We start from the raw sequence: 14,574 nt of genomic DNA on the forward strand, positions 1-14,574 counted from the left end.
ACTACCAGGTTTTAAAACAGACAAAAATTTATTCACAAGATTACACAATGAAACACAAAAACAAGATTTAAAAAAACCCTACAGAAATCAGTCTATCCAAGCTAGACTTAATTATGCTGTTCCACATGTACACAACAGTCCCAATAAGCAAATCACCTTAAAACACAGTAAAAAAAAGGAACACATGCTTACAGGGTTGAAGTTAAAATGGAAAAAAGAGAGAGTTTAGCAAACTGTTTCCACACAGCTCACTGTTGAACTCCTAACTAGTTCTGGACTGAATTGAACTGCCCAGCTGGAGAGCTGACCACACCCCTTTCTTTATACAGGTCACTTCGAAAACAGACCACTTTGGATTGAAGTCTCATCTGTTTATATATGAACAAAAAAGCCTCTCAATACCCTTTAATCACTGTCCCAAACCAGTCTAATCGGCACAGGGAGATGTTTACGAGTCCTCTAAAAAAACCAAAACACAGTATCCTTGCGAAAGGGAGCAGCTTTTAGAAAAAAAGGGACCAGCGTTAAGACAATATCATTTAGTATTTGTGCATAAGAATATAAACCACAACATTTTTTTTTCTTGGAAGTACAAACTGTTTCAGCATAATGCTGATTCATAATTCTATGAACTAAGCCTTCTGATGCCTAGCTGTTAAATTTCCAGGGAGTTTGTTCATAGCTGATATTGCTTTCCTGTAAAGTTTAGGTGCTTAGTTAGCATTATCACTGTCCCACCCTTAGTTGTTTTTGAAATAAGGGTAAAATGGGTTGGAGGATTAACCTGGACCAAGATACCCTTTCAACAATGCTTAATATCATAGGATTGCCTCATTTGAGGGATTGTCTACCACTCCCTTTAAGCTGGCTGGCCCATAGCAAGGAAGAAATCTCCTAGTTATGGACAAAGGCAGCAGTAATATGGGTAAGGTATAAGAGTTATGTTTTTTGATGGCAGATGCTAGATATCAGAGTCGAAGAGTGTGATGCTGGAAAAGTGCAGCCGTTCAGTCAGCATCTGAGGAACAGGAGATTCGACGTTTCAGGCGTACACCCTTCATCAGGAATTAGGCTTGTGGGCCAAAAGGGCTGAGAGATAAATGGGAGGGGGATGGGGCTGGGGGCAAGGGAGCTGGGAATGTGATCGGTAGATGAAGGTGGGGGTGAAGGTCAGAGAGAAAGGTGGAGAAAGGTGGGGGGAGGGGAAATGGGGAAAATGGTAAAATCCACATTGATCCCGTGTAGTTGAAATGCCCCAAGACAGAAGATGAGGTGTTATTGCTTCTGGCATCGAATGGTTAGGGTTTGGCATTGGAGGAAGCCCAGAACCTGCATGTCCTTGGCAGATGGAAGGGGGAGTTGAAGTGTTCAGTCACGGGGCAGTGGGGTTGGTTGGTGTGGGCGTCCCAGAGATGTTCTCGAAATGGTCTGCAAGTTGACGTCCTGTCTCCCCCATGTAGAAGAGATCATATTAGGTGCAATGGATGCAGTAGATGACATGTGTGGAAGTACAGGTAAATTTCTGTTGGATGTGGAAGGATCCTTTGGGGCCTTGAACAGAGGTGGGGGGGGAGGTGTGGGCGCAGATTTTACACTTCCTGCAATGGCAAGGGAAGGTGCCAGGATGGGATGGTGGGTTGGTGTGGGTGTGTGGACCTGACAAGTGAGTTGCGGAGGGAATGGGCAGGGAAATATATCTTTGGTTGGGGGATCTGTTTTTAGGTGCTGAAAATTGTGGAGGATGAGGCTGTATATCTAGAATTTGAGCGGGTAGAAGGTGAGGACCAGAAGAATTCTGTCCTTGTTGCAGTTGGAGGGGTGGGGTTGAAGTGCGGAGGTGCGAGAACTGCATCCTTCCACATCCGACAGAAATTTACCTGTACTTCCACACACAACATTTACTGCATCCCTTGCACCTGATGTGGTCTCCTCCACATTGTGGACACAGGATGCCAACCTGCAGATCATTTCAAAGAACATCTCTGGGACACCCACACCAACCAAGCCCAACTCCCTGTAGGTGAACAATTTAACTCACTCTCCCACTCCACCAAGGACATGCAGGTCCTGGGCCTCCTCCAACACCAAACCCTAACCACCCGACGCCAGGAGCAATAACACCTCATCTTCTGTTGGGAACTTTCAACCCCATGGGATCAATGTGGATTTCACCAGTTTCCCCATTTTCCCTCCCCCTACCTTATCCTAGTCCCAACCTCATAACTCTGCACCACCCTGTTGAACGATCCAACCTGTCCATCTTCCTCCCCACCTATCTGTTCCACCGTCCTCTTCGACGAATCACTTTCATCTCCACCTTCATCCACCTATCGCATTGTCAGCTCCCTTCCCCTCAGCCCTGCCCCCTCCCATTTATCTCTCAGCCCCCTTGGTCTATAAGCCTCACTCCTGATGAAGGGCTTTTGCCTGAAACATCAACTCTCCTGCTTCTTGAATGCTGCCTCACTTGTGTTCAGTCATAAGAAGTTTCTGGTATTGAGACTGGCTCAAATGCAATGAGGGGTACGTCGGGTTCCAAGAGATCAATTGTGTTAGGGGATTCTGTAGTCCGAGGTACAGACAGACGTTTCTGTGGCCAGCAGAGAAAAAGCAGAATGGTGTGTTGTTTCCCTGGTGCCAGGATCAAGGATGTCTCAGAGAGGGTGCAGAATGTTCTCACGAGGGATAGGGGCCAGCAAGAGGTCATTGTCCACATTGGAACCAATGACATAGGAAGGGAAAAGTTTGTGAGAAGATTTGTAGCTCGTGTGCTTGTTGTTGTGGTTCTGTTCGCTGAGCTGGGAATTTGTGTTGCAGACGTTTCGTCCCCTGTCTAGGTGACATCCTCAGTGCTTGGGAGCCTTCTGTGAAGCGCTTCTGTGATCTTTCCTCCGGCATTTATAGTGATTTGTATCTGCCGCTTCTGGTTGTCAGTTCCAGCTGTCCGCTGCATTCCTAGATGTGATAGTACAGAGAACACCGAACGGAGAATTCACCACAAACGTATACAGGAAAGCCACACACACAGACCAAGTCCTGAACTACAAAAGCAACCACCCCAAAATACACAAAAGAAGTTGCATCAAGACACTGTTCAAAAGGGCCACAACACACTGCAGCACACCAGAACTGCAAAAAGAGGAAGAAGAATACTTATACATTGTATTCGCCAAAAACGGATACCCCCGCATTTCATCAACAGATGCCTAAGGAAAAGACAACAGAATGAGGACATGCCACAACCCAAAGGACTAGCCACACTGCCATACATCAAAAACATTTCTGACCTGACAGCCAGACTACTGCGACCACTAGGACTCATAACAGCACACAAACCAACAGCCACTCTCAGACAACAACTCACCAGAATGAAGGATCCGATACCCAGTATGAGCAAAACCAATGTAGTGTACAAAATCCCATGCAAGGACTGCACAAAACACTACTTAGGACAAACAGGAAGACAGCTAACGATCTGCATCCATGAACACCGACTAGCTACGAAACGACAAGACCAGCTATCCTTAGTAGCCACACACGCAGATGACAAGCAACATGAGTTTGACTGGGACAACACTACTATTATAGGACAAGCCAAACAGAGAACAGCCAGGGAATTCCTAGAGGCATGGCACTCATCCACAGATTCAATCAATAAGCACATCGATCTGGACCCAATATACCGACCACTGCAACGGACAGCTGGAACTGACAACCAGATTTAAACCACTACAAATGCCGGAAGAAACATCACAGAAGTGCTTCACAGGAGGATGTCACCTAGACAGGAGACAAAACATCTGCAACACAAATTCCCAGCTCGGCAAACAGAACCACAATGAAGGGAAAAGGTTGAGATTCTGAAGGGAGATTACAGAGAGTTAGGCAGAAATTTAAAAAGGAGGACCTCAAGGGCAGTAATATCTGGATGACTCCAACTGCTACGAGCTAGTGAGGCCAGGAATATGAGGATAGAGCAGATGAATGCATGGCAGAGGAGCTGGTGTATGGGAGAAGGATTCATATTTTTGGATTGTTGGAATCTCTTTTGGGGTAGAAGTGACCTGTACAAGAAGGACAGATTGCACCTAAATTGGAAGGGGACTAATATACTGGCAGGGAAATTTGCTAGAACTGCTTGGGAGGATTTAAACTAGTAAGGTGGGGGTGGGGGCCGTGGGGAGGGGAGGGGAGGGGATGGTGGGGTGGGACCCAGGGAGATAGTGAGGAAAGAGATCAATCTGAGACTGGTACAGTTGAGAACAGAAGTGAGTCAAACAGTCAGGGCAGGCAGGGACAAGATAGGACTAATAAATTAAACTGCATTTATTTTAATTCAAGGGGCCTAACAGGGAAGGCAGATGAACTCAGGGCATGGTTAGGAACATGGGACTGGGATATCATAGCAATTACAGAAACATGGCTCAGGGATGGACAGGGCTGGTAGCTTAATGTTCCAGGATACAAATGCTACAGGAAGGATAGAAAGGGAGGCAAGAGGGGAGGGGAAGCGGCATTTTTGATAAGGGATAGCATTACAGGGAGGATATTCCTGGAAATACATCCAGGGAAGTTATTTGAGTGGGACTGAGAAATAAGAAAGGGATGATCACCTCATTGGGATTGTATTATAGACTTCCTAATAGTAGGAGGGAAATTGAGAAACAAACTTGTCAGGAGATCTCAGCTATATGTAAGAATAATGGGGTAGTTATTGTAGGCGATTTTAACTTTCCAAACATTGACTGGGACTGCCAGAGTGTGAAAGGTTTAGATGGAGAGGAATTTCTTAAGTGTGTACAAGACAATTTTCTGATTCAGTAAGTGGATGTACCTATTAGAGAAGGTGCAAAACTTGACCCACTCTTGGGAAATAAAGCAGGGTAGATGACTGAGGTGTCAGTGGGGGAGCACTTTGGGGCCAGCGACCATAATTCTATTTGTTTTAAAATAGTGAGGGAAAAGGATAGACTAGATCTAAAAGTTGAAGTTCTAAATTGGAGAAAGGCCAATTTTGACAGTATTAGGCAAGAACTTTCGAAAGCTGATTGGAGGCAGATGTTCGCAGGAAAATGGGAAGTCTTCAGAAATTAGATAAGGAGAATTCAGAGAAAGTATATTCCTGTCAGGATGAAAGGAAACGCTGGTAGGTATAGGGAATGCTGGATGACTAAAGAAGTTGAGGGTTTGGTTAAGACAAACGAGGAAGCATATGTCAGGTATATACAGGATAGATCAAGTGAATCCTTAGAAGAGTATAAAGGAAGTAGGAGTATACTTAAGAGGGAAATCAGGAGAGCAAAAACGGGGACATGAGATAGTTTTGGCAAATAGAATTAAGGAGAATCCAAAGGGGTTTTACACATACATTAAGGACAAAAGGGTAACTAGGGAGAGAATAGGGCCCCTCAAAGATCAGCAAGGTGACCTTTGTGTGGAATCGCAGAAAATGGGGGAGATACTAAATGAATATTTTGCATCAGTATTTACTGTGCAAAAGGATATGGAAGATATAGACTGTAGGGAAATAGATGGTGACATCTTACAAAATGTCCATATTACAGAGGAGGAAGTGCTGGATGTCTTGAAATGGGTAAAGGTGGATAAATCCCCAGGACTTGATCAGGTGTACCTGAGAAATCTGTGGGAAGCCAGAGAATTGATTGCTGGGCCTCTAGGTGAGATATTTGTATCATCGATAGTCACAGGTGAGGTGCCAGAAGACTGGAGGTTGGCAAACGTGGTGTCACTGTTTAAGAAGGGTGGTAAAGACAAGCCAGGGAACTATAGATCAGTGAGCCTGACCTCAAGGGTGGGCAAGTTGTTGGAAGCAATCCTGAGAGACAGGATATACATGTATTTGGAAAGGCGAGGACTGATTCAAGATAATCAACATGGCTTTGAGTGTGGGAAATCATGTCTCACAAACTTGATTGAGTTTTTTGAAGAAGTAACAAAGAGGATTGGTGAGGGCAGAGCAGTAGATGTGATCTTTATGGACTTCAGGAAGGCGTTCGATAGAGTTCCTCATGGGAGACTGATTAGCAAGGTTCGATCTCATGGAATACAGGGAGAACTAGCCATTTGGATACAGAACTGGCTCAAAGGTTGAATACTGAGGATGGTGGTGGAGGGTTGATTTTCAGACTGGAGGCCTGTGACCAGTGGAGTGCCACAAGGATCGGTGCTGGGCCCTCTACTTTTTGTCATTTACATAAATGATTTGGATGCGAGCATAAGAGGTGCAGTTAGTGAGTTTGCAGATGACACCAAAATTGGAGGTGTAGTGGATAGCGAAGAGGGTTACCTCGGATTACAACAGGATCTGGACCAGATGGACCAATGGGCTGAGAAGTGGTAGATGGAGTTTAATTCAGATAAATGTGAGGTACCGCATTTTGGGAAAGCAAATCTTTGCAGGACTCATACATTTAATGGTGAGGTCCTAGGGAGTGTTGCTGAACAAAGAGACCTGGGAGTGCAGGTTCATAGCTCCTTGAAAGTGGAGTCACAGGTAGATAGGATAGTGAAGAAGGTGTTTGGTATGCTTTCCTTTATTGGTCAGAGTATTGAGTACAGGAGTTGGGAGGTCATGTTGCAGCTGTACAGGATATTGGTTAGGTCACTGTTGGAATATTGTGTGCAATTCTGATCTCCTTCCTATTGGAAAGATGTTGTGAAACGTGAAAGGTTCAGAAAACATTTACAAGGATATTGCCAGTGTTGGAGGATCTGAGCTATAGGGAGAGGCTGAACAGGCTGGGGCTGTTTTCCCTGGAGCATCGGAGGCTGAGGGGTGACCTTTTAGAAGTTTCTAAAATCAAGTGGGACATGGACAGGATAAATAGGCAAAGTCATTTCCCTGGGGTAGGGGAATCCAGAACTAGAGGGCATAGGTTTAGGATGAGAGGGGAAAGATATAAAAGAGACCTAAGGGGCAACTTTTTCACATAGAGGGTGGTATGTGTATGGAATGAGCAGCCAGAGGAAGTGGTGGAGGCTGGTACAATTGCAACATTTTAAGAGGCATTTGGATGGGTATACGGATAGGAAGGGTTTGGAGGGACATGGGCCGGGTGCTGGCAGGTGGGACTGGATTGGGTTGGGATATCTGGTCGGGATGAATGGGTTGGACCAAAGGGTTTGTTTCCATGCTGAACATCGCCATGACTCTATGACAGCGCTGAGGAACATACCAACATCAATTTCTGTGCATATAAGAAAAAAGCCTGAATGATTCATTCCAACACTAAAATTGAGTCATTAGCTTAAGTGTGTCATGCTGATATTTATCATCTTCAGTTCTTTTCTGCTTATCCCATGGAAATGTCACTTCACACCACATCTGTATTTCCTTGAACCAGATATTCACACCACATCTGTATTTCCTTGAACCAGAACCAGATAATCTAATGGCAGACATTTAGATTAGATTAGATTAGATTACTTACAGTGTGGAAACAGGCCCTTCGGCCCAACAAGTCCACACTGACCCGCCGAAGCGTAACCCACCCATACCCCTACATTTACCCCTTACCTAACACTACGGGCAATTTAGCACGGCCAATTCACCTGACCCGCACATCTTTGGACTGTGGGAGGAAACCGGAGCACCCGGAGGAAACCCACGCAGACACGGGGAGAACGTGCAAACTCCACACAGTCAGTCGTCTGAGTCGGAAATGAACCCGGGTCTCAAGCACTGTGAGGCAGCAGTGCTAACCACTGTGCCACCGTGCCGCCCACCATTTGTCCCTTATTAGATTAAAACTTATGCACTTGATTCTAGATGAGTGTTGTGCTGGAGACTTCTTCATCCTGAACTCTTATAATGAACCTTTCCAGATAATTCTATTTGTTTTATAATAGTTACAGAAAAGGATAAGTCTTACATAAAAATCAAAGCTTTTAATTGGAGTAAGGCAAATTTCAATGTATGAGACAGGTGCCCTCAAAAATTGATTGGAGTAGACTGTGTACAGGTAAAGGGACTTCTGATAAGTGGGTGTCTTTCGAATGTGTGATAACGAGAGTTCAGAGTCATTATGTTCATGTTCGAGTGAAAGGTAAGGCTGGTAGGGTTAGCGAACATTGGATGAATAAAGATATTGAGGTTCTAGTCAAGAATAAAAAGGAATCCTCGATTAGATCTAAGCAGCTGGGTTCAAATAAATATCTTCAACAGTATAAAGAGTGTAGGAGCATTCTTAAGAGGGAGATCAGGATGGCAAAGTGAAGATATGAGATAGCCTTGGCAAACAAGGTCAAGGATATTCCAAATAGATTAAACAAACAGGTGAAGAGCAAGTGAGCAACTAGAGAGAGAGAGTAGGTCCCGTTAAAAATCACAGAGATTATCTTTGCATTGAACCTCAGGAGATAGGCGAGATAATAAATTAATTTTGAGAAGATTTGTAGCAGGTTGAGGTTTAGGATGTAGGTTTGCTCACTGAGATGGGAGGTTCATTTCCAGACATTTCGTCACCCTACTAGATAACATCTTCAGTGGGTCTCAGGTGAAGCACTGCTGATAGTTCCTGCTTTCTACATATATGTTTGGGTTGGTGATGTCATTCCCAGTGGTGATGTTATTTCCTGTGGTGCAGTCACTTCCTGTTCCTTTTCTCAGGGGGTGGTAGATGGGGTCTAACTTGATGTGTTTTTTGATAGAGTTCCGGTTGGAATGCCATGCTTCTAGGAACTCTCGTGCGTGTCTTTGTTTGGCTTGTCCCAGGATGGATGTGTTGTCCCAGTCAAAGTGATGTTCTTCCTCATCCGTATGTAAGGATACTAGTGAGAGAGGGTCATGTCTTTTTGTGGCTAGTTGGTGTTCATGTATCCTAGTGGCTAGTTTTCTGCCTGTTTGTCCAATGTAGTGTTTGTTACAGTCCTTGCACAGTATTTTGTAAATGACATTAGTTTTGCTTGTTGTCTGTATAGGGCCTTTCAAGTTCATTAGCTGCTGTTTTAGTGTGTTGGTGGGTTTGTGGGCTACCATGATGAAGGGGTCTGAGTAATCTGGCAGTCATTTCCGAGATGTCTTTGATATAGGGGAGAGTGGCTAGGGTTTCTGGACATGTTTTGTCTGCTTGTTTGGGTTTGTTGCTGAGAAATCAGCAGACTGTGTTCATTGGGTACCCATTCTTTTCAAAACTTGTTTGAGTTTTATGAAGAAATAACCAAGAAGATTGATGAGGGCAGAGCAGTGGATATTGTTTACTTGGACTTTAGTAAAGCCTTTGACAACTTCTGCATGGTAGACTAATTATTAATGTTAGATCATGTGGGATTCAGGGTGACCTTGTCAATTGGATATAAAATTAACTTAACAACAGGACATAGAGTGATGGTGGAATGTTGTTCTTCATACTGGAGGCATGTGACCGGCAGTGTTCCACAAGGATTGGTGCTGGGTCCACTTTTGTTTGTCATTTATATAAATGATTTAGATGAGAATATAGAAAGTATGGTTAGTAACTATGCAGATGACACCAATATTGGTGGTATAGCAGACAATGATGAAGATTATCTAAGATTACAAAGAGATCTTGATCAATAGGGTCAATGGGGTGAAGAGTGGCAAATGGAGTTAATTTGGATAAATATGAGATATTGTATTTAGCTAAAACAAACACAGGTAATTAAAAGTAGAGCCCTGGTAGTGTTCTAAACCCAAGATGTAGAAGTTCAGATACATAACTCTTTGAAGTTTGCAGTTCTGATCACCACACTACAAAAAGGATGTGGAGGTTTTGGAGACAGTAGAGAAACAGTTTACCAGGATGTTGCCTAGTTTGGAGGGTTGAGCTGTGAGGAGAGATTGGACAAACTTGATTTGTTTTCACTTTATTGACAAAGAATGAAGAGTGCCTGAGAAAATTATGAGAGATAGGGATAGATTAGATTAGATTACTTACAGTGTGGAAACAGGCCCTTCAGCCCAACAAGTCCACACCGACCCGCCGAAGTGCAACCCACCCATACCCCTATATTTACCCCTTACCTAACACTATGGGCAATTTAGCATGGCCAATTCACCTGACCCACACATCTTTGGACTGTGGGAGGAAACCGGAGCACCCGGAGGAAACCCACGCAGACACGGGGAGAACGTGCAAACTCCACACAGTCAGTCGCCTGAGTCGGGAATTGAACCCGGGTCTCAGGCGCTGTGAGGCAGCATCATAGGACAGAATCGTTTTCCCAGGGCAGAAATGTCAATTATTGGCGGACATAAGTTTAATGTAAAAGAGAGTACGTTTAAAGAAGATGGGAGAGGCAAGGTTTTTTTTTTAACACAGAGTGCATGGAGTGTGCTGCCATAAGGGGATGGAGGGGGATAAACCAGCAACATTTAAGAGGCATCTTGACAGATATATGAAAAGGCAGGAAATAGACCGTGTTTTTAGTTTAGAAAGGCAGCATGTCTTGGTCAGCTGAAGGGCTGTTCCTGTGCTATACTGATACTGTTCTTTTGTTAATGAATGATAGCCAGCCTCATGTAGTGATGGAATCCGAAAGGCTTAGAATTGATGTTCTTCCATTTCAGCTTGTATTACAAAACAATGCCCTAACAGATATGGTAGTTCTGGAAAGGCAACTAGCAGCCAATTTCTTGGTGTGATGCTTTTATCTGGTGAGCTCACTGGTCCCATTTTCTGGTAAAAAATGAGGTCTGCAGATGCTGGAGATCACAGCTGCAAATGTGTTGCTGATCAAAGCACAGCAGGTTAGGCAGCATCTCAGGAATAGAGAATTCGACGTTTCGAGCATAAGCCCTTCATTCTGTCCTTTCAAGTCCCTAAAACATGACTGTTGCCACGTTGTACCAAGCTCTTGGTACTTGGCTAAGTGTAATGTGGCCCTACAGAGAGCGAGTTTGCTTACATAAACTATATGGATTTCTCAGTAATTTGGTTGGTGACTTATTTGGTGATAGACTTTGATGTTATTCAGAGTCTCAAGCAGACTAATGAAGAATCTTACTTCTTCAATCATGCCTGTAGACTCTTCCCCCTCTACTTATCCTGCAGCTCAATTCCAGTTTTGTTTTGAGATATTTACTACAGCAAAGATACAAATACAAATCCTGTAAGTCATACACATTTCTGAAATTTCTGATAATGAACAGAGGCTGTAAATTGTCTTAAGTATGAAGAAAACATATAAAACTTTGTGAATTTCTGTTCTTTTTCAGCATGGCATGGGAATTCCCTCAATCTCAATCATGTTACATGAGCTCTTCAAGTTGCTGTATCATGCCAAGTGCACTGATGTTGTTGCCTTTCGTATTGGAACCTCAGGTGGAATAGGTACAGTATCCTGGCAGGTGGGTGGGGGGTGGTCTGTTAGCTCACCTGGTTAGATGGCTGGTTTGTCATGTCGAATGATGCATGGGTTCAATTCCTGCACGAGTTGAGGTTACCATGAAGGACAGTCCTTCTAAATTTCTCCCCTTGCCTAACCTGTGACCCTCAGACTGGACAACACCAATCTCTAAAGAAAGAGCAGCCATACCGTCTGGAAGGACTGAGATGACTTTATGGGAGATCAAACTCCCAAAGGTATTTTCATGGAATGAGGAAACAGGAGATTCATTCGGGTTTATTGCAAAGCAAAAAACTGTGACAAAGTTGGAAGTCTCTAAATTCAGAGAGGGTAGAAAAATAGATTTCTGCACAGGTGAGACAATTTCTGGTCAGGAATCACACTGTCGAAAATTAAGGTGAAGAATTAGTAGGATTAGATGTAAACACTACAGCTAATGGCCGTGAGAGAAGATGAGCTGGAACAAAGTTGCCTTACATCTAAAGTAATACGTCACAGTCGCAACAGCTGGGCATGGTCCATTATAGGTTGATGCAGTAGCACAGTCATGATGTCAGAGATGCCAGGAACTTGAAATTCTAATTTGAACAGAAGATCATTATTCATTGATGAAAACAAAGAGCAGTCATGATCAGGGTGGACAGTGAGCTCCGTTACCTACAAAGTTGGAGGATGCACTTGTACCACAGACATGTTCCAATAGAAAAAGGACAGATTCAGGCCTTCATGACTGTGCCTGCCCTCCAAATAAGCATCTCACTTTGTGCTGTTTTCTTACCTTCTCCTAGCCAGATTGCACACGATTTAGTTAAGACTAATGTGCACTAATAATTGAACAGAAAAGACAATGAGGTTAAGGAAAATGACAGTGAATGGCCAAGTATAGTGTGCACAGCAAAGATTGCCATGTAGCATTTCCAGACTGGGATACATCGAGAAGATGAAAGAACAACTACAGCACCCAACTCATTGCTGAGGCAGTTTACCAAACATTACTGGAAGATAAATGCATATATAAGGAATATATAGCCTATCTGTGTTTATCTGCAGTAAGCCCACAACTGGGACTTTTGGCTTGGGCAGCTGTGATAAGGACTCCTGGTTGCAGTCAGCCCAGAGCAGTGATTCCTGGTTACAGTAGTCCCAGAGCAGAGACTCCTGGTTGTGATAGTCCCAGAGCAGGGACTTCTGGTTGTGATAGTCCCAGAGCAGAGACTCCTGGTTACAGTAGGCCCAGAGCAGGGACTCCTGGTTTCATCAAGCCCAGAGCAGTGATTACTGGTTACAGTAGTTCCAAAGCAGTGACTCCTAGTTGTGGTAGTCCCAGAGCAGGGACTCCTGGTTGCATTGGGCCCAGAGCAGGGACTTCTGGGTGCAGTAGACCCAGAGCAGGGACTCCTGGTTGCACTAGGTCCAGATCAGGGACTCCTGGCTTAGGCAGTGGAGTCAAGGACTCCTGGTTGTAGGAGGCCCAGAGCAGGGACTGCTGGGTGCAGAAGGTCCAGATCAGGGACTCTTGGCTTCGGCAGTGGAGTCAAGGACTTCTGGATGCAGTAGTCCCAGAGCAGGGACTCCTAGTTGCAGTCGACCCAGAGCGGGGATTCCTGGTAGTAGGTGAGGGGGCAGTGGATCCAGGGACTCATATTGCAGGGGGATTGTGGGTTCAGCACGTGACTCGACTGTGGCATTAGCAAAGTGGGCGCAGCAGTGAAAAGATGGCACCTAAAGAGTGGTGGCTCCTATGTTGGTGGTTCTGGAGCTGGCAATGGAGGAGGGGTGGTGGCACAGGTCTTGCTGGTGAGCTGACTCAGGACTCAGGCTGAAGTCAGCGGAATGAAGATAGATTCTCAGTTATATCTTTTCCTTCTTAAACTATTCGAAATGACATGGATTGCGGTAACAGTTGAAGGTTTTCATTGTACTGTATAATTCCCTGTAAAATTTAAGTGACAGTAAATCAATGTTCATACCTAGCTATTGCATTTTACACTCGCATGAGTGCATTCTTGTGGCTACAAGGTAATGAATTTGAATTTTTCCATGATGAACATTGACCAAAGTGTTAGTGGTAAGGGGCTGCCACAAAATGTTGCAGAGTCCATAAGAGCTTTCGAGAGAGTTAACTGATGGCTTGTAAAAAGAATATGAAAAGGCATAGTGGTGAAATATGAGAATGAGATTAGAGGGGGCAAAAAAAATCACCAATGCACTCTTGAGTCAGATAGTCTGTTTCTAGCTGTAATCCTCCATTGGTGTATAAACCATGTATTTACACAGATTTCTGGCATTGTTATGAAAATCTAATCGTTTGAATTTTTCAATTCTGTTTTTCTGTCACCCTAACATCTAAAATGTCAACATCACATTTTTGATAAGAAATGGATTTCAAAACATGTTGCTAGATGTCTATGTTGATTAAATCTGTCTGATTTTGAAATACAGTAATGTCCCTGCCGTGCAGTGCTGGAATAGATTGTATATTAAAATTCTCCATGTCAGCTCAGAGGAATCAGCAATTCAGAACACTGCATTCCTGAGTGTGAGTTACTTATCAACACAACGTGAACTAAACTTGTGTCCTCTGTACATAGTGTTCCACATAAACTGAGTCAATACACGTTTAGTTTAGGTTGTAATGATAAGTGATTCACAATCAGGAATGCTGTGATCTGGATTGCTGATTACTGTAAGCTGACATGAATGATTTTAATATACAATCAACGTGACCTGATCAGGTGTATCCCAGAACTCTATGGGAAGCCTGGGAAGTGATTGCTGGGCCCTTTACTAAGATATTTGTATTCTAGATAGCCACGGTTAAGTTGCCAGAAGACTGGAGGGTGACTAATGTGCTTCCATTATTTAAGAAAGGGGATAAGAAAAAAACAGGGAACAATAGACCACTGAGCCTGATGTCAGTAGTGGGGAAGTTGTTGGAGGGGATTCTGAGAGACAGGATTTACATGAATTTGGAAAGGCAAAATCTGATTAAGGATAGTCAGCATGGCTTTGCGCATGTGAAGTGGTATCTCACTAACCTGATTGAGTTTTTTAAAGAAGTGACAAAGATGTTTGATGAGTGCAGAGCAGTGGATGTTATCTATATGGACTTCGGCAAGGCATTCAACAAGGTACAGCATGGCAGACTAGTTAGCAAGGAGAGATCACATTGAATCCATGGAGAGCTAGCCGGTTGCATATAATATTGGCTTAAATGTAGGAGACAGAGGATTGGTGGAGGGTTTT

At 43.9% G+C, this 14,574-nt stretch overlaps 1 protein-coding gene across 4 annotated transcripts in view; it reads left to right on the top strand.

Moving 5' to 3' along the window:
• LOC132832236 (uridine phosphorylase 1-like) overlaps nucleotides 1-14,574 on the top strand; it is a 110,583-nt gene that overhangs the window by 57,642 nt on the left and 38,367 nt on the right. For all 4 annotated transcript variants that reach the window (XM_060850047.1, XM_060850046.1, XM_060850048.1 and 1 more), the window contains one exon: nucleotides 11,198-11,312. In XM_060850047.1, the coding sequence (XP_060706030.1) occupies nucleotides 11,198-11,312 (115 nt within the window). The remainder of the gene's footprint in view (nucleotides 1-11,197; nucleotides 11,313-14,574) is intronic.

This window comes from Hemiscyllium ocellatum, chromosome 34 (genome assembly GCF_020745735.1).
Source record: "Hemiscyllium ocellatum isolate sHemOce1 chromosome 34, sHemOce1.pat.X.cur, whole genome shotgun sequence".
In the NCBI taxonomy this organism is placed as follows: Eukaryota; Metazoa; Chordata; class Chondrichthyes; order Orectolobiformes; family Hemiscylliidae; genus Hemiscyllium; species Hemiscyllium ocellatum.